The sequence below is a fragment of the Lepisosteus platostomus genome, chromosome 6, assembly GCF_059453375.1.
Source record: "Lepisosteus platostomus isolate fLepPlt1 chromosome 6, fLepPlt1.hap1, whole genome shotgun sequence".
NCBI lineage: Eukaryota > Metazoa > Chordata > Actinopteri > Semionotiformes > Lepisosteidae > Lepisosteus > Lepisosteus platostomus.
Genome location: NC_142616.1, coordinates 66,835,487 through 66,860,049, shown reverse-complemented (window position 1 = coordinate 66,860,049; position 24,563 = coordinate 66,835,487). Strand labels below are relative to the sequence as shown.

Here is a 24,563-nt window from a genome sequence, read left to right as displayed (position 1 = left end):
GCGTGTTCTGTTGCCATGGGCGCCCCGGGCCGGGATCCCGGACGGGAGCAGGAAAGACGAGGCACACAGGGCTCCATCTCAGAATCTTTTATTGCTCTTTGCTGTGCTCGGCGTGGCGCTGTGTCCCCTCTCCGTGCTGCTGGGGTGCCAGAACCCAGCAGGAGGCCACAGCCGGGGGGCGGGTACAAAAAAGACAGACTTCACCAAAGCACAGACTGCTCCACAGGCAGTACGGGACCAGGGCGGCTCGGGTGCTTCTGCGCCACGGAAAGGGGACCCCAGTGTGTCCCCCCCACGTCTCTCCGCCGGGCAGGCGCTGGGTGAGATCCTTACTCCGGACCACCACACGGCCACGTAGGCACCAGACACAGGGGTCTGTGACGGGTCTGTGCCCCCCACAATCTCACTCCATCAGCTTCAGTTTAAGCCCCCGGACCAGGCCGGTACTGTCTGTGCTTACAGAGCTATGACAGCATGCTTAAGGGGGCATCAGTCCAGGTGGACACAGGGGGAGGACTAGAGGGATTCTACAACAGTCCTGCGTTCGGCGCAGAAATGTTTCCAAAACACAGAGGACGGTTTTCGGCTAAAGAGAGCCGACGACGGCCAGAGCTTCACCTGACACTGTTAACTTGGGTTTCGAACACAGGGCAGGGAGTGCTGGGCTAGGAAGCAGCCCCCCCCCCACCTCAAAACCACACAGAACCAGCCGGGCCCTTGCAGACCCATGGCACAGTAAGGTCCCTCACGCACCACACTCTTGGGCAAGTAATTAGTATATCCATATTAAAAAATCAAGAAACACTGGGATGCATCTTGCATCTCGTATTAGCGATGCTTATATTACAATATACTGAAATCCTGCTCGTTTTTTTTGTAGCACTTATTGAACCACACCAGGGATTCTGTAAGCAGTGGTCGAATACCAGCACATTTTAATATCACTACATTCATTTTCACCTGATCACCTCAGCTCCACAAAGCCTGGTATAATTAAAGTACTTATGACACAGTGCCCGGCTCAGCTTTTCCTTTCAAGTGCGGCACCATTCCAGATTCCAGATTCCTGCCTGGGGGGGGATTTAGATATTCCAAAGCAGTGAGGTACGGGACTCTGCTGTGCTCATTAGTTTGGAATTATGTAAGAAAGGGCAGGGAGAAAAACTCCTTTGGCTCAAAGGGCAGCTAATGCACAGCAGTGTGGACTCGACTCCTCTCGTCTGTACCCGTTCTCTAGCAGCACTGGGGAATTAATTCGCTGCTGTCAGGCAGTGGGATTTTAAGTCTGCGCTCTGCAGGATGCAAAGATAATATTCCAACTGTATTCTGGACACTGGCCCCAGTCTATGGCAATCCACACGCATATTGAGCCCTTTGGAGAAAACAGTTCACTTAGACTGCATGTCATTAAAGCACCCTGAGCACACCTTTGTGAACATAGGGAGAGCATGCAAACTCCACACAGAATGTATCCAGGCCAGAATTAAACCACCACTCCACCATAAAAGGTATTTCCTGCTGCAGTCTGGACAGGAAGTGGGGAAACTGTGTGTGTGTGTGTGTGTCCCTTTTGTCTCTGGGCTGTGAATACAGTGACTGACCGACTGGACACTCAGGCAGAACCAGGAATCTTACAGTACAGACAGGGAACAATCCCACAGGACTCAGACCAAGAAGGAATATGACATGGTAGCTGCTCCTTAATTACCTCTTAAACCCAGCTATGACTTAACAAACACAACGCATAGCACAGGACCTCTTGGAGATCTCTCACCGGTCGAACGGTTGATCTGTGATCAGGGATCATGGAGTAAAAGCTTTATTTCTCGAACAAACGAACCAGTTCCCGGTGTCTGGTTCTGCTTTCCCCTTGGCCTTTCCCATATGCACCCCCTTGCTAGTGGGGTCACCCATCACCTGGGAACGGGAAGTGGACAAAACTGACACGAGCCAAGAAAAAACAAAACATCACAGCAGCGGGAGACGACCACCCGGCTGCCTGTTTTTGGAATAACAAGTGAATCACCCCGTTCTCAGCAGATGTCACCCCGAATCACAGCCCCATCAACGGCCGAGACCATTGCTGTGATTTGGGAGAGCCGGTTGGGACGGTCAGTTTCGGGGTGACCTTCACTATACTTGTGCTCCCCTACTGGACGGTGTGTGGGGGGGCAGCTGGGGTCAGCCCTGTGACAGAGAGACCCACACAACACTGGCACAACGCAACACAGTCACTGCACAACACTGCGGCACAGGGGTCATGCAATGGCACAGAGGGGTCCTAACACACACTGAACGAATACGTCTGGTGATCTAGTCCTGTGCCATCTTCCCCAAATGGAGGAGGTCAGCTTCTTATCTCGAGCTTCCTCTCTGCAGTGTGTAAATAAGTACTGGCTGGTACCCGCCTCCCTCCAGCACTCCCTGGCTCACTCCTCGAGCTGGGGGGGGGCCGTGTCAGGTGAGTTAATGCCAAAGTATTAAGCACTGCACTACTGAATCAGGCTCGGTCCCAGAATTGGTGGGTGTGTGAGTGTGTGTGTCTGATAATCGCCCCCCGGTACTGCTGGGCAGGCAGCAGGGCACAGAGACGGGGGAGGGGATGTAGAGAGGCGGAGAGGAGGACACCGATGTGAGAGAGCGTCTGTGGTCTCGTCTTTGGTGTGCGGGGTTTGTGGGTATGTGGAAGGAGGTGTGCAGATACAGTGCTCTGGCTCCGTGACCCCGTGACCCTGACTGACTGCACTGTCCCATGAGCAGGCCGGGGAAGGAGAGCCAGTGGCAGGGCAGGCAATAAGGTGGCACACGGGCAAGGGCGCAGGATGTGGATGGAGTGCGTCACGGGCTAGATGATGCTCTCGAAGAGCAGGTTGGCCTTGTCCTGGCCAGGGACAGGCAGCAGCTTGGCCTCAGACTCGGGGGCGAGATACTCCAGGTGGTGCCGCCCCCAGATGGGGGTCGTCAGGTACTGCCAGCGCTAGGGAGAGACGGACATCTGTCACAGTGGCACAGGTGGGCACACACACACACACTGTCAGACAGACAGACTGGCACACATACTGCCACTGTCAGAGAGACAGACTGGCACGCTGTCAGAGAGACAGAAATACTGGCAGAAAGACAGGCACAAAGACATACAGGTCACAAGAAGCACACAGATGACACACTGGTGACACACAGGTACAGAGACAGACAGGGGGCACATACAGATACAGAGACAGACAGGGGGCACACACAGGTGGCACACAGGTATGGAGACAGACAGGTGGCACACAGGTACACAGACAGGCAGGGGGCACACACAGGTACAGAGACACACAGGTACACAGACAGACAGGGGGCACACACAGGGGGCACACACAGGTACACAGACAGACAGGGGGCACACACAGGGGGCACACACAGGTACAGAGACACACAGGTACAGAGACAGACAGGGGGCACATACAGATACAGAGACAGACAGGGGGCACATACAGATACAGAGACAGACAGGGGGCACATACAGATACAGAGACAGACAGGGGGCACACACAGGTGGCACACAGGTATGGAGACAGACAGGTGGCACACAGGTACACAGACAGGCAGGGGGCACACAGGTACAGAGACAGAGGGCACACACAGGTGGCACACAGGTATGGAGACAGACAGGTGGCACACAGGTACACAGACAGGCAGGGGGCACACAGGTACAGAGACAGAGGGCACACACAGGTGGCACACAGGTATGGAGACAGACAGGTGGCACACAGGTACACAGACAGGCAGGGGGCACACAGGTACAGAGACAGAGGGCACACACAGGTACAGAGACAGAGGGCACACACAGGTGGCACACAGGTATGGAGACAGACAGGTGGCACACAGGTACACAGACAGACAGGGGGCACACAGGTACAGAGACAGAGGGCACACACAGGTGGCACACAGGTATGGAGACAGACAGGTGGCACACAGGTACACAGACAGACAGGGGGCACACAGGTACAGAGACAGAGGGCACACACAGGTGGCACACAGGTATGGAGACAGACAGATTGCACACAGGTACACAGACAGGCAGGGGGCACACACAGGTACACAGACAGGCAGGGGGCACACACAGGTACAGAGACAGACAGGTACACAGACAGGCAGGGGGCACACACAGGTACAGAGACACACAGGTACACAGACAGGCAGGGGGCACAAAGGTACACAGACAGACAGGGGGCACACAGGTACACAGACAGGCAGGGGGCACACACAGGTACAGAGACAGACAGGTACACAGACAGGCAGGGGGCACACACAGGTACAGAGACACACAGGTACACAGACAGGCAGGGGGCACACACAGGTACAGAGACAGACAGGTACACAGACAGGCAGGGGGCACACACAGGTACAGAGACACACAGGTACACAGACAGGCAGGGGGCACAAAGGTACACAGACAGACAGGGGGCACACAGGTACACAGACAGGCAGGGGGCACACACAGGTACAGAGACAGACAGGTACACAGACAGGCAGGGGCAACACACAGGTACAGAGACAGACAGGCAGGGGGCACACACAGGTACAGAGACACACAGGTACACAGACAGGCAGGGGGCACACACAGGGGGCACACACAGGTACAGAGACACACAGGTACACAGACAGGCAGGGGGCACACACAGGGGGCACACACAGGTACAGAGACACACAGGTACACAGACAGGCAGGGGGCACACACAGGGGACAGACCTCTCTCAGGGAGCCCTTGCAGTGCAGCAGTTTGTAGAGCACGCTGAGCGGGATGCAGAGCATGGAGGACAGAGCCAGGGCCCAGCCCAGAGCCTCGCCCCACCAGGGGTACACGTAGGACGAGCTGTAGGACAGGGGGCGGTGGTTCACCACATGGAACAGGAAGATCCCCTGAGGGCACACAGCGGCGGGGGGGGGTGAGAACTGGCACAGCACTGCACGTCCGATACCCTCTCACCTGCCCTCCCTGCCCCCAGCTCAAAGACGAAGCTGGCTTATTCCCAAGAGACCCTGCATCCCCTCCAGCCAGCGCCGGGTTTCCCATGAGGCACTGCAGGCGCAGGGCCTAGGGCCCACGAAGGAGGGAAACACTGGTGTCTAAAGAGAAACCAGCTGGAACAACAGGCTTGCGATCGACTCCAGGTGCTCCAGATCGATAATCCTGCGCTGTCCAGAAACTAGAGGAACCGAAGTGCTGGTCGCTTGACTCGCCCCATCAGTCACGGGGTTTAGCGTGAGAGAAGTTTAAAGGGAGTCATGTCAGGCGACGTCTCCCCCTCTTTCTGCACACTTGGGAGTGAAAGTGCCCAGGGCCTACGAGCACCAAACTCCGGCCTGGCCTGCAGCACGGGCTGGGACGTCATCCCCTCCTGCTCAGCTGGGACTGGGCAGCAGAGCAGAGACCAGACCCCAGACCCGGCCTGTGGTCCGCACTCTGCGCTCTGCTGGTCGGGAAGCTCTCTGGTGGCGCGAACACAACCCCCTGCCCGATGACCAGTCTGCAGAGCTGTTTGCTGGGTACTGACCAGTCAAGGGACTTTCTCCTTTTAACCCTCAGACAGCCACCAGTCCTAATTAGTTCATTAGTAGTGTAAAAGGAAAAGGAAATAATTGGGCTTGGGCTTGTATTAACGCAGTGAGCTTTCGCAGGCGAGCAGATTTCTTTCGAAGGAACAGGAGTGTGTGACACTGCTGACGTTTAAAAACTGAGCATGAACATTATTAAAAAAGTCATTACCCTCCTCTCTCCACGTTACCAGCGTGAACCTGCCAGCAGACACTTCTCCCCGTGACCACCAGAGGGCGCAAGAGGGGGCAGACTTGGAAAGGCTAGAATTTCTCTCGGAGATCAGCTCTGGAAATCATACACACAGCCCCTACAGACAATTGCATTCGTACAATGGGGGTTTCCTTATACCATCTGAGGTCCTGAGGCTTCAAACCTTTCTACACAGACTCCAGTAGGTTCTGTTCTCTTAAACTAGTACTGTTTTTTTCTACACTCAATACTGTTTATGTATCTGTATTCAGTATGTCAGTACCTAAACCTTATGTACCTAAAGTATGTATATGTATTCTGTTCAAAAACTGTATATATACGACTCCAGGAGTATAAATACTATGTATACACTTTTCAGTGGCTGTATTAGTACTGGTGCAAAATGCAGGACTTATACTACACATACTGTCCAACACAACAGGTGTCTATACTGTACCCCTGGTGCACAAGCACTGTCTATACTCTACACTGGGTGTCTATACTGTACTGTACCCCTGGTGCATAAGCATTGTCTATACTGTAGATCAGGTGTCTATACTGTACTGTACACCTGGTGTACAAGCACTGACTGTACTTCACTGTCTATACTGTCTATATTGTACTGTACGGTGTCTATACTGTACTGTACCCCTGGTGTACAAGCACTGACTGTACTCCACTGTCTATACATTGTACTGTATGGTGTCTATACTGTACTGTACCCCTGGTGTACAAGCACTGACTGTACTCCACTGTCTATACTGTGTCTATACTGTACTGTACGGTGTCTATACTTTACTGTACACCTGGTGTACAAGCACTGACTGTACTCCACTGTCTATACTGTGTCTATACTGTACTGTATGGTGTCGATACTGTACCCCTGGTATACAAGCACTGACTGTACTCCACTGTCTATACTGTGTCTATACTGGACTGTATGGTGTCGATACTGTACCCCTGGTATACAAGCACTGACTGTACTCCACTGTCTATACTGTGTCTATATTGTACTGTATGGTGTCGATACTGTACCCCTGGTATACAAGCACTGACTGTACTCCACTGTCTATACTGTGTCTATACTGTACTGTGCAGCTGACTCACCACACACAGGCAAGGGGTGATGTAGGACCAGCACCACTTCATGAAGGGTAGTGGGCGATACCCAATCATCCGCGCCACGTCGTCCATGAAGCGGTCAGCCCCTGGGAGAGGGGTCAGAGGTCAGAGGTCAGTATCAGTGCGGTACGGGTGGGGAGCTGCATCAGTGAGCACTTGCTGCAAAGCCACACACAGGCTGATTCCACACTGAGAACGTGAGGAATTCATGCTTCCTTCTACTTACACACAGGCTGGCACTCAGTCTAACAAACACACACAGAAACAGCTCAGGGATGGTAACGTGATTCCCTTGGGAGTACTGCTGTGTGAACCCTGACAGATTTCACCACCTGCTCTTGTGTGGAGGCCAGGACCTGTGCAGTTCTTCAGTCACCATACCGGCCCTGGTGCGGGCGAAGAGCTGTGTATCGCTGGTCTTCCCCAGGCGGCAGTACCTGCCCAGTCCGGTAGGGGGCGCTCTTACCATAGACCCAGGCCACCACGACACACTCCCAGAAGGCCTGCCACAGAAGCGTGATCCCACTGGCGGAGTAGTAATCAAACAGCTGGAACACATACATCCCCCCCTGCAGAGACAGAGAGAGCGGGAGGGAGCGATGGAGAGATTGACAGGGAGGAGGGACAGTGTGGGGAGAGAGGGGGACAGGAGCGAGAGAAAGGGGGGAGGCGAGGTGGGAGAGGAGAGAGGCGGAGGCAGTTATGGAGCCAGAAGAACATGCCATGAGAAAGAGGAAAACAGGAGAAGGGAGAGAAAGAGGTTTCACTGTCCATGTTTCTGATTAATGAATGCCTTCCCCAGCCCTGTGCTGATCCCAGCGCCCCCCGACCCCGTCCCTGACCCCTCACCTCGGTCACCATGGAGAGGTCAATGACGAAGCAGGTGAGGCAGCAGATCGCCACGACAACCTCACGCCGGACAGACCCCGCCAGCGATCCGGGCAGCATGTCCAGAATCCCAGTGATGAACCCCTCCACTCCGACGAACTGTGTGGGAGAGGAGGACGGAAAGGAGCCTGATGCTGGATATCCGTGCGGATCACCGGACCTACTGGAGCAGGGCAGGTGGAGGGGGTGTGTTCTGGATTCACCTTGGAGAGCAGACGCTACCAAATCCCTTCCTCTCGTCCGGTTAGAAAGCGAGGGGGGTTTCCAGCACAACAGGCATATCTGCCTTTCTAAATGCTCTGAGAGGCAGCACAGTGATGTGGCTGTTGTCGCCGCTGCCCTTGGGGCATAGGGTCCGAAACGAGGCTGGCAAGCCTTCTGTGTGGAGTCTGCAGGTTCTCTCTGTGATCGCCCCCCCGCGTCCTCCCCCTTTTCCAATGACATGCTCGGTGAGGTGAACTGGGGTCTCAAATCTCTCTCTGCGTGTGGGCGCCCTGCGATGGACTGGGGTCCTGCCTGGTCCCCTGTGATTTCGGGACCGGCTCCAGGCAGCTGCGATTCTTGCCTGGGCGGCTCTCCGATGATTGATGGATGGATGGAAGTGAACTGAGGGAAAATTCTGGAGTTACTGCCATCCTGCAATGTCATCAAATCGCTGCCTTACCATCGTTCATTACTCAAGAGAGATATAACGAAGAAAACAGTCGAGGGGGCACTGTACTGTTCAGATACATGAAGGGCCACTTTTCCTTTTATTTCCAATTTTTGCCACTGGACTTATTTTCTCTAAATGTCACGCACTGCTGCATCAGCACATCTTTAGCGTGACCTCAGCACGTCTTTAGCGTGACATCTGCATGTTTTTAGCGTGACATCAGCTCATCTTTAGGGTGACATCAGCATGTCTTTAACATGACATCAGCACGTCTTTAGCATGACATCAGCACATCTTGGCATGACATCAGCATGTCTTTACAGTGACATCAGCACATGTTTAGCTGATTACAAAGAGTGTACGCTCAAGCTCACTGGAGGAAGAAGCCAGGATGAAGACAAGTGTCAAGCGTAACTGATGTGAGCACAGAAGGCAAGAGATGTAGGCTCGGGGGCTATTTTGAGGTACAGAGGGCTGTTGTTTTTTTGGGGTGGGGCAGGTTTCTGGGCAGTGTTACCTGGCTGTCCAGCCCCAGGATGAGCAGCATCAAGAAGAAGAGAGCCGCCCAGACGGGTGCCAGGGGCATCAGGGTCACTGCCTTCGGGTAGGCAATGAACGCCAGGCCTGGACCTGAGAGAGAGGGAGGGAGGGAGGGTGCGGAGTTTTAGGGCAGCCATTATGAAGAGAGACATGGGGTGGGAGGGGTCGGTGCCTGGGGGCAGGTGTCAGGAAGAGAGGGGTGGGAGGGGTCGGTGCCTGGGGGCAGGTGTCAGGAAGAGAGGGGTGGGAGGGGTCGGTGCCTGGGGGCAGGTGTCAGGAAGAGAGGGGTGGGAGGGGTCGGTGCCTGGGGGCAGGTGTTAGTGTTTTATAGAAGCCATTATGAAAAAAGGGGGAAGCCGTAGAGAAGCAGAGAGGAGAGGAAGAGGGAGTGAGAAAAAGAGAGGAGAGAGAGATGAGACAGAGAGGAGCGGAGAGAGAGAAGTGTGAGAGCAGGCCTCTCTCACCAGACTCCGCCACCCTGGAGATGTCGACGCCCTGCTCGGCGGCCATGAAGCCCAGCACGGAGAAGACCACGAAGCCCGCGAAGAAACTGGTGCCGCTGTTGATCAGGGCCAGGACATAGGCATCCCTGCCACACACACAGAGATCAGGAGAGAGGGCCATACACCTCTGCAGCCACGCAGGTAGGCACGGCCGAGCACGTCCACAAAGAGGATACAGGCACAGAGCCTTACATGAGCCACGATAGCGGGTCCTGTCCTGTACAGGCACTAGGCTAGGTTCTGTGCAGTCAGTCCCACACAGTCCTGAACAGATTGCTCTGTACAGACCCAAAATCCAATATAGAACTGTACAGACTGTGCTGCAGTCAGTCCCATACAGTCCAGTACAGACTGTGATGCACACAAATCAGTCCCATACAGTCCAGTACAGACTGTGATGCACACAGTCAGTCCCATACAGTCCAGTACAGACTGTGATGCACACAAATCAGTCCCATACAGTCCAGTACAGACTGTGATGCACACAAATCAGTCCCATACAGTCCAGTACAGACTGTGCTGCACAGTCAGTCCCATACAGTCCAGTAGGCACTGTGCTGCACAGTCAGTCCCATACAGTCCAGTAGGCACTGTGCTGCACAGTCAGTACCATACAGTCCAGTACAGACTGTGATGCACACAGTCAGTCCCATACAGTCCAGTACAGACTGTGATGCACACAGTCAGTCCCATACAGTCCAGTACAGACTGTGATGCACAGTCAGTCCCATACAGTCCAGTACAGACTGTGATGCACACAGTCAGCCCCATACAGTCCAGTACAGACTGTGATGCACACAGTCAGCCCCATACAGTCCAGTACAGACTGTGATGCACACAGTCAGTCCCATACAGTCCAATACAGACTGTGATGCACACAGTCAGTCCCGTACATTCCAGTACAGACTGTGATGCACACAATTCAGTCCCATACAGTCCAGTACAGACTGTGATGCACACAGTCAGTCCCAGACAGTCCAGTACAGACTGTGATGCACACAAATCAGTCCCATACAGTCCAGTACAGACTGTGATGCACACAGTCAGTCCCATACAGTCCAGTACAGACTGTGATGCACACAAATCAGTCCCATACAGTCCAGTACAGACTGTGCTGCACAGTCAGTCCCATACAGTCCAGTAGGCACTGTGCTGCACAGTCAGTCCCATACAGTCCAGTAGGCACTGTGCTGCACAGTCAGTACCATACAGTCCAGTACAGACTGTGATGCACACAGTCAGTCCCATACAGTCCAGTACAGACTGTGATGCACACAGTCAGTCCCATACAGTCCAGTACAGACTGTGATGCACACAGTCAGCCCCATACAGTCCAGTACAGACTGTGATGCACACAGTCAGTCCCATACAGTCCAGTACAGACTGTGATGCACACAGTCAGTACCATACAGTCCAGTACAGACTGTGATGCACACAAATCAGTCCCATACACTCCAGTACAGACTGTGATGCACACAGTCAGTCCCATACAGTCCAGTACAGACTGTGATGCACACAGTCAGTCCCATACAGTCCAGTACAGACTGTGATGCACACAGTCAGTCCCATACAGTCCAGTAGGCACTGTGCTACACAGTCAGTCCCATACAGTTTAATACAAACTGTGCTGCCCAGTCAGTCCCATACAGTCCAGTAGGCACTATGCTGCACAGTCAGTCCCATACAGTCCAGTAGGCACTGTGCAGCACAGTCAGTCCCATACAGTCCAGTAGGCACTATGCTGCACAGTCAGTCCCATACAGTCCAGTAGGCACTGTGCAGCACAGTCAGTCCCATACAGTTTAATACAAACTGTGCTGCACAGTCAGTCCCATACAGTCCAGTAGGCACTGTGCTGCACAGTCAGTCCCATACAGTCCAGTAGGCACTGTGCTGGAGACAGCTCTGTGAAGACTCACTGGTAGCAGTTGTTGTGGAAGCGGTTGTAACTGCCCAGTGCAGTCAGGGCGCCCAGGCCGATGGCGTAGGAGAAGAAGATCTGAGTTCCGGCGTCGATCCACACCTGCTCACAGACACATGGGTCACACACACCAGCTCCTTGTTCCTTTTCATAGTGCTGTGTGATGGGGTGACCCCGCTCTCGGGGCTGGTGGGATGGGTGTGTGAGACACACAGGACCCCCCTGGGCGACCCCCTCCCCCACTGACCTGCGCCTCCCCCAGTTTGGACCAGTCTGGTCTCAGGTAGTAGATGATGCCGTCCAGAGCTCCGGGCAGGGTCACGCCGTGAGCCAAGAGCACCACCAGCACCAGGTAGGGGAACAGAGCTGTGAAATACACCACCTGTAGGGGGAGGCAGAGAGCACGAGACAGAGGGAGAGGCAGGGAGAGAGAGGGATGGGAGAAGGAGAGAGAGAGGGAGAGAAATGGATGGGAGAGGGGAAAAAGAAAGAAAGGGGGTGAGGGTGAGAAAGAGTGAAGGTGAGACACACAGATGTGGTGTCTGTACCACCAGCAGCCATATCATCCTGCGACTCCCAGCTGGCCGCCCGCTGGAGCTCAGCAGTGTGGGCCTGGCCAGTACCTGGATGGGAGACTCCTGGGAAAGCTGAGGTTGCTGCTGGAAGAGGTGTCAGTGGGGCCAGTAGGGGGCGCTCACCCTGTGGTGTATGTGTGTACTAATGCCCCAGTATAATGATGGGCACCGTCCTTTTGATGAGACGTAAAACCGAGGTCCTGACTCTCTGTTGTCATTAAAAATCCCAGGGTGTTTCTTGAAAAGAGTAGTGGTGTTACCCCAGTGTCCTGGACAAATCTCCCCCCTGGCCTTTGCCCATCACGGCCTCCTAATAACCCCCCTCTCTGAACTGGCTCCATCGCTCTTCTCTCCTCCCCACTGAGAGCTGGTGTTTGGGGAGCGGACTGGAGCATCATCCAGGTGGGGGTACACACTGGTGGGGGTGGAGGGGATCCCCATTACCTGTACTGCGCTCTGACCGGAGTGTCCAGAAAAGCGCTATAGAAGTGTAATAAATTATTATTAAATTATGAATTATTATCATCATTACACTGCCTTTTTAAAGTTTCCCATTCCTCCCCATCAGCCACCTCTGTACCCAACAGCAAGTCTTTTTGTCTCCGAGACGCTGGAAGGGATTTAGCAGATCCAAAGATGAAAAAAACGTGGAAAAACAGACTCACACCAAAACGTTCCTAATCGGATTAGTGCGCAGACCTGAATGGAGCTCCTTGTTCAGGAGAGCACGGTCTACAGCCTCTGCTGGGAGGTCGAGGGGGAGACTCTGTGGGGTGGGGGGCAGGTTGGGGTAACGTGGGGTTCACTGGGGTGCGCGAGCAGAATGTCATTAGAGCACGCTGCCCTTTACCAACCACACACTGTGAAGAGCAAATTCTCCTGAGGCTCCACACAATGCGTCTGCTAAACTTCCAAACACACTGTCCCTGTAACACCCCCACTCTCCCTGTCCCCCACACACTGCTCCTGTCCCTCCACACTCTCCCTGTCCCTCCACACTGTCCCTGTCCCCCCACACTCTCCCTGTCCCCCCACAGTCTCCCTGTCCCCCCACACTCTCCCTGTCCCCCCACAGTCTCCCTGTCCCCCCACACTCTCCCTGTCCCCCCACACACTGCCCCTCATCCTCCTCACCTTGCCTGCAGACTTCACTCCCTTCCACACACAGAAATAGACGATGACCCAGGTGGCCAGTAGGCAGAGTGTCATCTGGCCGTTAATCTGGCCTGGCTCGTCCAGGCCCCCTGACAAGCGCAGCACCTTGTGTCTGAGAGACAGACAGAGACGGGGACACGGTCAGGCAGAGAAACAGACAGACAGACAGAGACACGGACACGGTCAGGCAGAGAAACAGACAGACAGAGACACAGCAGGCAGAGACAGACAGACAGGCTGGGACACAGACAGAAGGACAGACAGGGACACAGTCAGTCTGAGACACAGAGAGACAGACAGGGACACAGTCAGGCAGAGACATGTCCAGGCAGAGACACGCAGACAGACAGAGACTTGTCCAGGCAGAGACATGCAGGCTGACAGAGACATGTCCAGGCAGAGACACCCAGACAGACAGAGACTTGTCCAGGCAGAGACACGCAGGCAGACAGAGACTTGTCCAGGCAGAGACACGCAGACAGACAGAGACTTGTCCAGGCAGAGACACGCAGGCAGACAGAGACTTGTCCAGGCAGAGACACGCAGACAGACAGAGACTTGTCCAGGCAGAGACAGACAGCAGGTGAAGGGGGAGTACTCACTCCCAGAACTCGATGATGGGAGAGCGCCGGCCCTCCATCTCCTCGCAGCTGGAGTTGGGAGGGAGGGGCAGCAGGAGGGACAGGTTGAGGTCGGGCGGTGCCGAGCGGTTGGCACAGGACCCCTGTCCTCGGAAGACCTGGGTGCAGTTGGCGGTGTTCCAGGGGTGGCCGCAGGTGGCCCAGGGCAGGGGGTCTGTGAAGGAGTGCAGCAGGTAATACAGACCCCACACCAGGATCATGATGTAGTAGGTGTTGCAGAAAAAGACGATCACCATAGAGGCCAGGCCCAGCCCTGAGACAGAGACAGGAGAGAGGGAGGAGAGAGGAGAGAGGGAGAGAGGAGAGAGGGAGGGAGAGGAGAGAAGGAGGAGAGAGGAGAGATTCAGGAGATTCCTTTAGGAAGATTTCAGCCGTGAGTGCTGTTGTGTGTGATTGGAGTTTAATTTGATGTTTTTGCTATGTATAGAACTGATGCAAAGGAGTGTTTATAAAAATGCATCATGATTGTGAAAACATGTTAATACGTTTGTTACAAATGGCTAAATGCATTACAGTCTGTTTTTTAACTGACATTAATGCCATATTCTGCCACATGGACTTTCTTTTGCTTTTATATTAGTATTGATACAGATGTTCCTACTGTTTCTGCCCTGTGTGTATCTCTTTCTGTGCTACCTGTAAATGTATATATGCGAATATCTCGCACATTCCATCTCACTGAACTTTATCTCCATGTGATAAAGTAGACAGCCACTCACCACCACCATAGACTTGCATCCAGAGCCCAGGACTGTAGCTGCAGCAGCACAGCGCCCCCTATCCCTGTGGAGGAGTTACCTTTGAAGAGGGGGGCGATGTTCCAGGCGGAGGCCCCTCCTTTCTTCATGAACTGCCCCAGGGCGATCTCCAGGAAGAACACAGGTACCCCTCCGATGAACACGATCAGCATATAGGGGATCAGAAACACGCCTGCAACATGCAACACACACCAGCTGTGTCTGGTCGCTGTGTGAAATGATAGCTACTATTATCCAATAAAACATGCTTTCATTTAATTTACTAGGCTAATTCATTCAACATTTAGAAATATATTTCATGATCAGCAAACCAGTACTAGAGGACCCATCCTGCACGTTAAAGTTAAGGATGTTATAAGGATACATAGCCTTTTGGGCTGGGGGTAAAGGTCAGGGGTCAGGGTCAAAGGTTAGGGGTTAGGTTTAGACATTTTAATTTTCCCAGCCAAATAATGAACTGGAGCTCCGTCCTTACTTTTAAAAGAGAGAAAATAGGGGGAGAGAGAAGAGAGAGACAGGAGGAGAGAGAGATGGGGGGAGAGAGAGACAGGAGGAGAGACAGGAGGAGAGAGGTAGGAGGACACAGAGACAGGGCGAGAGAGGTAGGAGAGGGAGAGACAGGAGGAGAGAGACAGGAGAGAAAGAAAGACAGGAGGAGACAGAGAGACAGGAGGAGAGAGGTAGGAGGACACAGAGACAGGAGGAGAGAGGTAGGAGGGAGAGAGAGAGACAGGAGGGGAGAGAGGTAGGAGGACACAGAGACAGGAGGAGGAGAGACAGGAGGAAAGAGAAATGACTGCTGTCCTTGAGAGAGGGTGTGCGGGGGCATGGCACTGTGGGCAGGGGGTTCGAGCTGCTGAAAAATTTCCCGGAATTCTGTATCTGTTTGTTTCTGGGGAGGACACATCCCTACCCTGCGACGTCAGGACCAGCAAGGAGGACAGAACACGCTGTCTGCTCAGAGCAACACTGTGACCGGCGGGACAGGCGACAAGGACAGAGACTGGGCGGTCAGAGAGAGAGGCTGTCTATAGCAGCACTCACCCACTCCAACACTCTCTCCTGCACTGGGGAGAATCCACAGGCCCCAGCACACTGACCTTATAAGGGCAAACAACTGCGGAGAGGGACAGAGAGGAGGGAGAGAGAGGAGGGAGGGAGAGGGAGAGAGAGGAGGGAGAGAGGGAGAGAGATGAGGGAGAGAGAGGAGGGAGAGAGAGGAGGGAAAGAGAGGGAGGCAGAGAGAGGAGGGAGAGAGAGGAGGGAGAGAGAGGGAGAGAGAGGAGGGAGAGAGAGGGAGAGAGATGAGGGAGAGGGTGGAGGGAGAGAGATGAGGGAGAGAGAGGGACAGAGAGAGAGAGGAGGGAGAGGGACAGAGAGGGAGGCAGAGAGTGGAGAGAGAGGGAGAGAGAGGGAGAGAGAGGAGGGAGAGAGGAGGGAGAGAGAGGGGCAGAGAGAGAGAGGAGGGAGAGGGACAGAGAGGGAGGCAGAGAGTGGAGGGAGAGAGAGGGAGAGAGAGGAGGGAGAGAGATGAGGGAGAGAGGGGCAGAGAGAGAGAGGAGGGAGAGGAGCCAGAGAGAGGGACAGAGAGGGAGTAAATGTCTGTAGATGTTGTATATGATTTGGCAACACTGTAGTTTACCGGTCGTGACATTATAGCTGTTGAACTTGAATTTGAGAGAGCGAGGGAGAGAGGGAGGGGAGGGACAGAGAGGAGGGAGGAGGGCGCAGTCGGTCCAGGGCCAAACTGAAGTCATTTCCATCCCGGTCAGCAGCTGCACCATTAGAGAGGCGCCCTGTCATACTCAGAGAGAGGGGAGGGGGAGGGAGCAGGAGAGCAAGAGTGACAGAGAGTGAAACATCCTCCGTGTGCAGAGAAAAACTCCTAACAACGCATGCAGGGCCGAATTAGGCCAGTACCCACTGTTGATAAACATCCAGAAGAGAGCAATAAAGTATTGGCTACACCTAAAAAACAGCGACCAAAACTCCCCTGCTGAGCCAAGAGCTGAGCCCGACAAAGAGTCCTCTGAGCCAGCTGTAGATGTAAATGTCTGTAGATTTTTGTTTTCTGTTAACAGTATTTGTTTTGCTTTGGCAGCACTGATTGTACTCATCGGTCATGCCAATAAAGCACCTGGAATTGAAAAAAGTATTGTGAGAGTGAGAGGGACAGAGAGTGATGGAGAGGGGCAGAGAAATAGAAATAAAAGAGCAAACCCCAGAAAAGAACAAGAAAGCCAGGGAAGGGAATTCTCTGGACAAGATTATAAGGGTGACAATGCAGCAGGAGATGACAGATGAACAAACTAGATGCAGGAAAAAGACATCCCGTTATTTCTTTCTTTGGCTCTAGCAGCGCCTGAGGCTCCCGAGAGGCTCATTGCACGCGGTATTGGATCAGACAGCTCCGAGATCTGCTGAACTGCAGGACACCGCCTCCACGCCCCCCATCCCCGGGCCAGGCCGTGCCAACTGCAGGACACGCCCCAACCCCCCCCCCGGACACACCCCAACCCCAACCCCACCTCCAGGGACACCCGGCAGTGATGGCACTGAGATTCGGCCTGGTTACCGATGGCACTGGGATTCGGCCTGGCAGTGATGGTACACTGAGATTCGGTCTGGTTACTGATGGCACTGGGATTCGGCCTGGCAGTGATGGCACTGAGATTCAGCCCGGCAGTGATGACACTGAGATTCGGCCCGGCAGTGATGACACTGAGATTCGGCCTGGTTACCGATGGCACTGAGATTCGGCCTGGCAGTGATGGCACTGAGATTCGGCCTGGCAGTGATGACACTGAGATTCGGTCTGGCAGTGATGACACTGAGATTCGGCCTGGTTACTGATGGCACTGAGATTCGGCCTGGCAGTGATGACACTGAGATTCGGTCTGGCAGTGATGACACTGAGATTCGGCCTGGTTACTGATGGCACTGAGATTCGGCCTGGTTACTGATGGCACTGAGATTCAGCCTGGTTACTGATGGCACTGAGATTTGGCCTGGCAGTGATGACACTGAGATTCGGTCTGGCAGTGATGACACTGAGATTCGGCCTGGCAGTGATGACACTGAGATTCGGTCTGGCAGTGATGACACTGAGATTCGGCCTGGTTACTGATGGCACTGAGATTTGGCCTGGTTACTGATGGCACTGAGATTCAGCCTGGTTACTGATGGCACTGAGATTTGGCCTGGCAGTGATGACACTGAGATTCGGCCTGGTTACCGATGGCACTGAGATTCGGCCTGGTTACCGATGGCACTGAGAGTCCGAGGCCAAGGAAGCAGGGAGTGAGTGTGTTGGCAGTGTTTCTGCCTCACGGCCGCAGGGAGTGGCCAGGCAGCGCGGGGTTTCTGTCTGGGCAGTTTATCTGCAGGAGCGACTGCAGACGTAAACTGTGCTGTGGGGGAGTGCGGCGAGTCTGCGCTGTCCCGGGAGCTGGGCTACGTGCGCGCCGGCACTCACCACCCCTCCTCCAGCCCCCAGCTCTCCCTGTCCGCCCCTCCGGCTCACAGCTCGGAGCATTCCCACCCTCCCCCCACCTTCCTGCTCCTTCTGCCCCGGCCCCTGCCTCCGTGTCCCCACCCTGTCCACCTCCGGGGCCGGATCTATCCCAGCACTGCCCCAGAGGGGTAGTGGAGGAGGGGGAGAGGGGTCACCCCTGCTCAAATCCCGGAAGACAAAAAACGTTCTGCTTTCAACGTGTTAGAGCAAAGCCACAGAACACACATTTGATCAGGACCCCCCAGACCCCGGATAACTCCCTGTCCCTGCTCCTCTCCCACGTCCTGTCACCTCCTCTCCCCCCCCCGGCCCTCCCCTCGCTCTCTGCACCCTGCGCGCCCGGGGCCTCAGGGCCACACCCCAGCGGGATCAGGAGGGCAGCGACAGGTGCAAATTCAGGAAACGAGGAGAGCTGGGGCGCTGGGGCTGCACTGCGCTGGAGGGAGCGAGCCGGGTTCGAGGGGTCAGGGGTCAGGGGTCAGGGGTCAGCGCACACGTGCGGCCTCACCTCCTCCGTTCTTGTAGCACAGGTACGGGAAGCGCCACACGTTGCCCAGACCCACGGCGAAGCCCACGCAGGACATGATGAAGTCCATCTGCCGCGCCCAGGTCTCCCGCTCCGCCCCGCCGGGGCCCCCCCCCGCGCCCCCCTCCCCCGGCGCGGGGTCCACGAGGGGTGTCACCACCGCCTGCTCCTCCTCCTCGCCGGGCAGCGCGACACTGCCCCCTGCTGGACACCGAGAGCGAGAGCGAGAGAAATCAGGAGCAGGGAGAGGCCGGGGCTGATGGGAAGCGCTGGGGTGGGGATAGTCTACGTGCGGACAGGCTTCTCGAACCAGGAACTGGATCTCCCGCCTCAGAGCATCCCGTCCCAGATTCTGGCTGCTCTTCTGAGCGCTTTGTAATTAAGAGCTGGGCCTCTCTGCACAAGCACAAGCACAAACACAGACACACACTCCCACAGAGGCAGAGAGACTCAAGGACTGGCCCGAGGCTGAAGGCTCCGATACAGACACACAAGCACACACGCACAAACGCACAAAATCATATACACACACACATTGCACACACACACATGCACATGCAAACACACACACGCATACACATATCCTGGGCTCACAGAGTCGCGCTCACAAACGTGTGCACATATAGAATGGTGAGCATACACACACACACACACACACACACACACGTGTTAAGCCGCCAGCGTGTGGAAACTGCCCCAGGTGCAGGACGTGTGCAGGACTGCTGACAGGTGCGCTCGGTCGCTGACCGCAGGCCACAGCTCTCGGCCCCAGACCCCAGGGCTGAGCACAGACACCACGTGTGCTGGTGCTGGGCAGGACCACCAGCGGGTATAAAGAGGTGGAGGCAGACAGGTGTCGACTGACCGGTTCATGTTTAAATCCATCCCTCCATTTAAATCCACAGATCTGTCCAGTTCAGGGTTGCGGGGGAGCTGGAGTCTATCCCAGCAGGCCGCAGTGCAAGGCAGGGCACACCCCGGGGCGGGACGTCAGTCCGTCACAGGGCACGCGCACACAGTCAGCCCAGGGCCAATTTTTTTTTCCTCCACAGTCCAATTAACCCGCCAAGCGGCGTGTCTTTGGACGATGGGAGGAAACCAGACCGCCCGGAGGGAATCCGCCCGGAGGAAAGGTGGGGAGGGCATGCAAACTCCACACGCACAGCAGGCCGGGTCCGGAACTGACCCCGGGGCCCCAGCAACGCGAGGCAGCGATTCTCGCCCCTGCGCCGCCCAAGCAAGCAGACCACCAGGCGAGCTGTTGAACTGTCTGGCTCAGGTTGGAGCACAAACCAGTGGACTCCAGTGCCCCCAGCACCGGGCTGGAGCTGGATGTGCAGCAGGTGGCGCTGTGACCTGCCAGGACAGCTGACCCAGGCCGGAGAGCAGGCCAGCGGGTGAGGACGACCTGCCCAGAGGACGGCGAGGCCAGCCGGTACCGTGAGACGATTTCCTCCTCCCGGGCGCTAAGCAACTTTCTCACGGCCGACGGGCGGGTCATTTCAAGCTATATATATAAATACAGTGCCCAGCAAAGAGGGGAATTCTCTCTCTCTCTCTCTCCCGGGGGCTGGAATCCCACGAGACGAGGGTTAAGGAGATCAGCTCCCCCCGGGACCTGCGGCACTGCCGACCTTCTCGATTAACGTATAAGACTCGAGCGAATCGCAGAGGAGCGTCCTGGGAATTTTTGTAATGAGTGTTGAGGCTCATGGGAGCGAGATGGGTGGCGATCGCTATTTAAATAATAATAATAATAATAATAATAATAACCACTTACCCGGACTGGGATCTTCCATCTCCGGAGACGTGATCAAGCGGATTTCCTTTCCTGTCCTTAGAGGTTGTGGTTTCAATCGGCGGTTTATTTGTATGTGTCGCAGACTCCACTCGCGTTTTATTTCGTATTTGATTATTTTTGTATAATTATTTTTGTATTATTTTGCGGGCGTGTGGGGTGGGGGGGGGGAGAGGTTAATTCAAAAGCAATCGACAAAGCACTTGAAGGTGAGTCTGAAGAATCGCATTGATGAGCCTGAGGGGCGAGGAAACAGCAAGTCGGAGACGGCGGAGGTGCTCGGCGCTCGGAGTCTGCTGGACCGGCACGGCGCGGTGCCCCGGGAAGCGGTCCGTCGCTCAGCTCTGACCGGGAATGCGAGCTCGTCAGCCCCGCAGATCAGTCACACCGGCCTCACCCCCCCTCTCTCCCGCACCGCCCACCGGAGTCCTATTGGCCAGTCCCCGTGCGTGTCTGAGCACCGCGCCGCATCACCGCAATCCTCTCACACAGACACACACTGGCACCTACACACAGACACACACAGACACACACTGGAACCTACACACACAGACACACGCTGGCACCTACACACAGACACACACAGACACACACTGGAACCTACACACACAGACACACACTGGCACCTACACACACAGACACACGCTGGCACCAGAGGCACCTACACACACAGACACACAGAGACACACTGGTAGGCACCTACACACAGACACACACAGACACACACTGGAACCTACACACACAGACACACAATGGCACCTACACACACAACCATACAAACACACACTGGCACCTACACACACAGACACACACTGGCACCTACACACAGACATACAAACACACACTGGCACCTACACACACAGACACACACTGGCACTTACACACAGACATACAAACACACACTGGCACCTACACACACAGACACACACTGGCACCTACACACACAGAGACACACTCTGGCACCTACACACACAGACATACAAACACACACTGGAACCTACACACACAGACACACACTGGCACACAGAGACACGCTGACACCTACACACACAGACACACGCTGGCACCTACACACACAGACATACAAACACACACTGGCACCTACACACACAGACACACACTGGCACCTACACACACAGAGACACACTGGCACCTACACACAGAGAGACACACTCTGGCACCTACACACACAGACATACAAACACACACTGGCACCTACACACACAGACACACACTGGCACCTACACACACAGACATACAAACACACACTGGCACCTACACACACAGACACACAGAGACACACTGGTACCTACACACACAGACACACAGACACACACTGGCACCTACACACACAGACACACAGACACACACTGGCACCTTCACACACAGACACATGCTGGCACCTACACACACAGACTCACAGACACACACTGGCACCTACACACACACACAGACACACACTGGCACCTACACACACAGACACACACTGGCACCTACACACACAGACACACGCTGGCACCTACACACACAGACATACAAACACACACTGGCACCTACACACACAGACACACAGAGACACACTGGTACCTACACACACAGACACACAGACACACACTGGCACCTACACACACAGACACATGCTGGCACCTACACACACAGACTCACAGACACACACTGGCACCTACACACACACACAGACACACACTGGCACCTACACACACAGACACACAGACACACACTGGCACCTACACACACAGACTCACAGACACACACTGGCACCTACACCCCTGTCATACACACACACCACCAGTGTGCAGCCCCAATAAAACAACAGAACGCTCCCCACACAGCAGCTCTCAGTGGGGAGGAGAGCAGAGTGATGGAGCCAGTTCAGAGAGGGGGGTTATCAGGAGGCCATGACTGGTAAAGGCCAGGGGGAGATTTAGCCAGGACACTGGGGTAACACCCCTACTCTTTTCAATAAACGCCCTCGGATTTTTAATGACCACAGAGAGTCAGGACCTTGGTTTTACGTCTCATCTGAAGGATGGCACCTGTTTACAGTCTAGTGTCCCCGTCACTATACTGGGGCATTAGGACCCACACAGACCGCAGGGTGAGAGCGCCCCCTACTGGCCCCACTGACACCTCTTCCAGCAGCAGCCTCAGCTTTCCCAGGAGTCTCCCATCCAGGTACTGACCAGGCTCACACTGCTGAGCTCCAGTGGGCTGCCAGCTGGGAGCAGCAGGGTCATACAGCTGCTGGCCTAGTATAATAAATCATGAACTCGCTGTTCGAAATTTAAATGTCTTTTAAAATGTAAGTTATCAACGCTTTGATTCATCGGAAAAGCTAATAAACCTGTGAATTCCCGTTTCGGCGGCGATGAGGATGATGATGGATCACCCCAGGGCAGACAGAGGCACTGCCGTGCGCGTCTCTGTGGCGCAATCGGTTAGCGCGTTCGGCTGTTAACCGAAAGGTTGGTGGTTCGAGCCCACCCAGGGACGAGCCTGTTTTTCTTCCGTAAAAGTCTTACTTCCAATAGAAACAAATTACAACTGGACGACGTTCAAAAGACAGTTCTTGTGCAGCTGGTTTGCCGTTGGGTGTGGATATTCGTGAATTTCACCGCTGTCCAAGGGTGAAAAAAAACAAACGCCGCTCACCAGACGTGCCGAAACCCGGGATCGAACCAGGGACCTTTAGATCTTCAGTCTAACGCTCTCCCAACTGAGCTATTTCGGCACAGGCTCGCATCGCCCCTAGCCCTCATCTTAATAACGACACTATCCCACAAACGATTCAGTAGCAGTAAACATGCGTCCTTTTCATAAACAAAAACACAGGCGTTAAAAAGCTCTTACAAAAATAAGAATTTATTTTTTTTAGCGCGACCTACTTTAGAACCGCTATTGCGAGAGGCGACACACGCTTAACTCGGAGAAAAAGCCGAGCCTCCTCCAGTCCGCGGAGAGGCGCCGCAGATCGGCCTTCGCCATTTTACAGTCCTGCGGCGACATCTACCGGCCACGCCGTGCAACGACGCCGTGCTGCTTCCCTGCTCGCTTACTGAAGAGTTTTCCCGGTCGCTCGTACCGAAGCACATTTCGATGCAGAGAGCCCGTCTGGTGGTCAGTAGCTGATAATTGATTGAAAAAATCTAGAGAATCAGCTTCAAAGTCTTTGCAGGGAAGCTTATCCACACTCCCATCGCTCCATCTTTGTGTCAAAAAGCGGCTCCTGTTACCTGTTTTCATTGCTCTTTCCTCTTGGATCCTCTTGGGGCCCCTGTTTCGTATTTCACTGCTCATTCTGCTTGTTAGGGTTACCCCTGCATCCTGGCCAAATTTCCCCCCTGGCCTTTGCCCATCACGGCCTCCTAATAACCCCCCTCTCTGAACTGGCTCCATCGCTCTGCTCTCCTCCCCACTGAGAGCTGGTGTGTGTGAGAGGACTGGAGCATCATCCAGGTGGGGCTGCACACTGGTGGTGGAGGAGGGGATCCCCATGACCTGTAAAGAGTTTTGATTGGAGTGTCCAGAAAATCGCTATATAAGTGTAAGCAATTATTATTATTATTATTATTATTATTATTATTATTATTGCCATTGCGGCTGTGATGAACGGCGCAATACGGACCTGTGGTGTATTGCTGCATCGCCGGTGTAGGAAGATATCGTCGCCCTCGGACACAAACGTCCATCCCGGGGCTCCTGCCAGAAATCACCTGGTCCGGATGAGGGATGCTTCCCAGGAACAGGGCGCAAGGCAGGATGGGGAGCAGGGGATGTCTCTCTCTCCCCAGCCAGGACAGGACCCCAGCCGGACGCAGGTTTTGAGGAGAGACAGCCGAGAGCAGCCCATCCCAGAGTCACCACTCCCTTCAGGAGAGCAGAGGAAACTGGGGGCACCCCCCCCCCCTCCCCAGAACATGCAGACTCCACACAGACGGTATCCTGGGCCAGACACAAACCCAGGACCAGGAAGCCAAGTAGCAGAGGAGAAGGACACTACACCGCTCCGGAAAAGGTCGTCTCTGCTCACAACAAAACATGAGATCTAGCACAGATACTCCCACTTACTCAGAGCTCCAACTCCCATCTTCGAGCTCCCCTGCCTGTCGGGAAAGGTACAGACGCCTTTCAACTGGATTGACCTGTTAGTCCCTGGAGCACACGGCAGAGAGAAAA

The 24,563-nt window shown here is 54.7% G+C and overlaps 1 protein-coding gene, 1 long non-coding RNA gene and 2 other non-coding genes across 9 annotated transcripts; 2 read left to right on the top strand and 2 right to left on the bottom strand.

Moving 5' to 3' along the window:
• Window positions 1-72: 72 nt before the first annotated feature.
• Window positions 73-20,767, bottom strand: LOC148662192 (sodium- and chloride-dependent creatine transporter 1). Of its 5 annotated transcripts, none has more exons than XM_088637096.1 (14): window positions 20,352-20,765; window positions 18,554-18,775; window positions 14,572-14,703; window positions 13,735-13,927; window positions 13,112-13,244; window positions 11,650-11,784; window positions 11,401-11,504; window positions 9,443-9,567; window positions 8,956-9,068; window positions 7,745-7,882; window positions 7,362-7,464; window positions 6,881-6,981; window positions 4,735-4,905; window positions 73-2,977 (listed from the first exon to the last, which is right to left on the bottom strand). In XM_088637096.1, exons 1-14 carry the CDS (start codon window positions 20,368-20,370, stop codon window positions 2,846-2,848), a joined length of 1,821 nt encoding a protein of 606 aa, XP_088493222.1. In that variant the 5' UTR covers window positions 20,371-20,765; the 3' UTR covers window positions 73-2,845. The 5 variants fall into 5 exon arrangements, with proteins under 5 accessions (XP_088493222.1, XP_088493220.1, XP_088493221.1 ...); XM_088637094.1 differs by having other exon boundaries at window positions 13,735-14,026; window positions 20,352-20,762; XM_088637095.1 differs by having other exon boundaries at window positions 13,735-14,026; window positions 18,554-18,772; window positions 20,352-20,761.
• Window positions 9,533-15,360, top strand: LOC148662193 (uncharacterized). 2 transcript variants are annotated; one of them, XR_015939680.1, is made up of 3 exons: window positions 9,533-9,622; window positions 14,481-14,655; window positions 15,016-15,360. It is a non-coding gene; the product is annotated as an uncharacterized LOC148662193 (long non-coding RNA). The 2 variants fall into 2 exon arrangements; XR_015939679.1 differs by having other exon boundaries at window positions 9,538-9,622; window positions 14,478-14,655.
• Window positions 20,768-22,806: 2,039 nt separating the features above from the next.
• trnan-guu (transfer RNA asparagine (anticodon GUU)) lies at window positions 22,807-22,880 on the top strand. Its single transcript has one exon. It is a non-coding gene; the product is annotated as a tRNA-Asn (tRNA).
• A 165-nt stretch (window positions 22,881-23,045) lies between these two features.
• Window positions 23,046-23,118, bottom strand: trnaf-gaa (transfer RNA phenylalanine (anticodon GAA)). Its single transcript has one exon. It is a non-coding gene; the product is annotated as a tRNA-Phe (tRNA).
• Window positions 23,119-24,563: the final 1,445 nt, after the last annotated feature.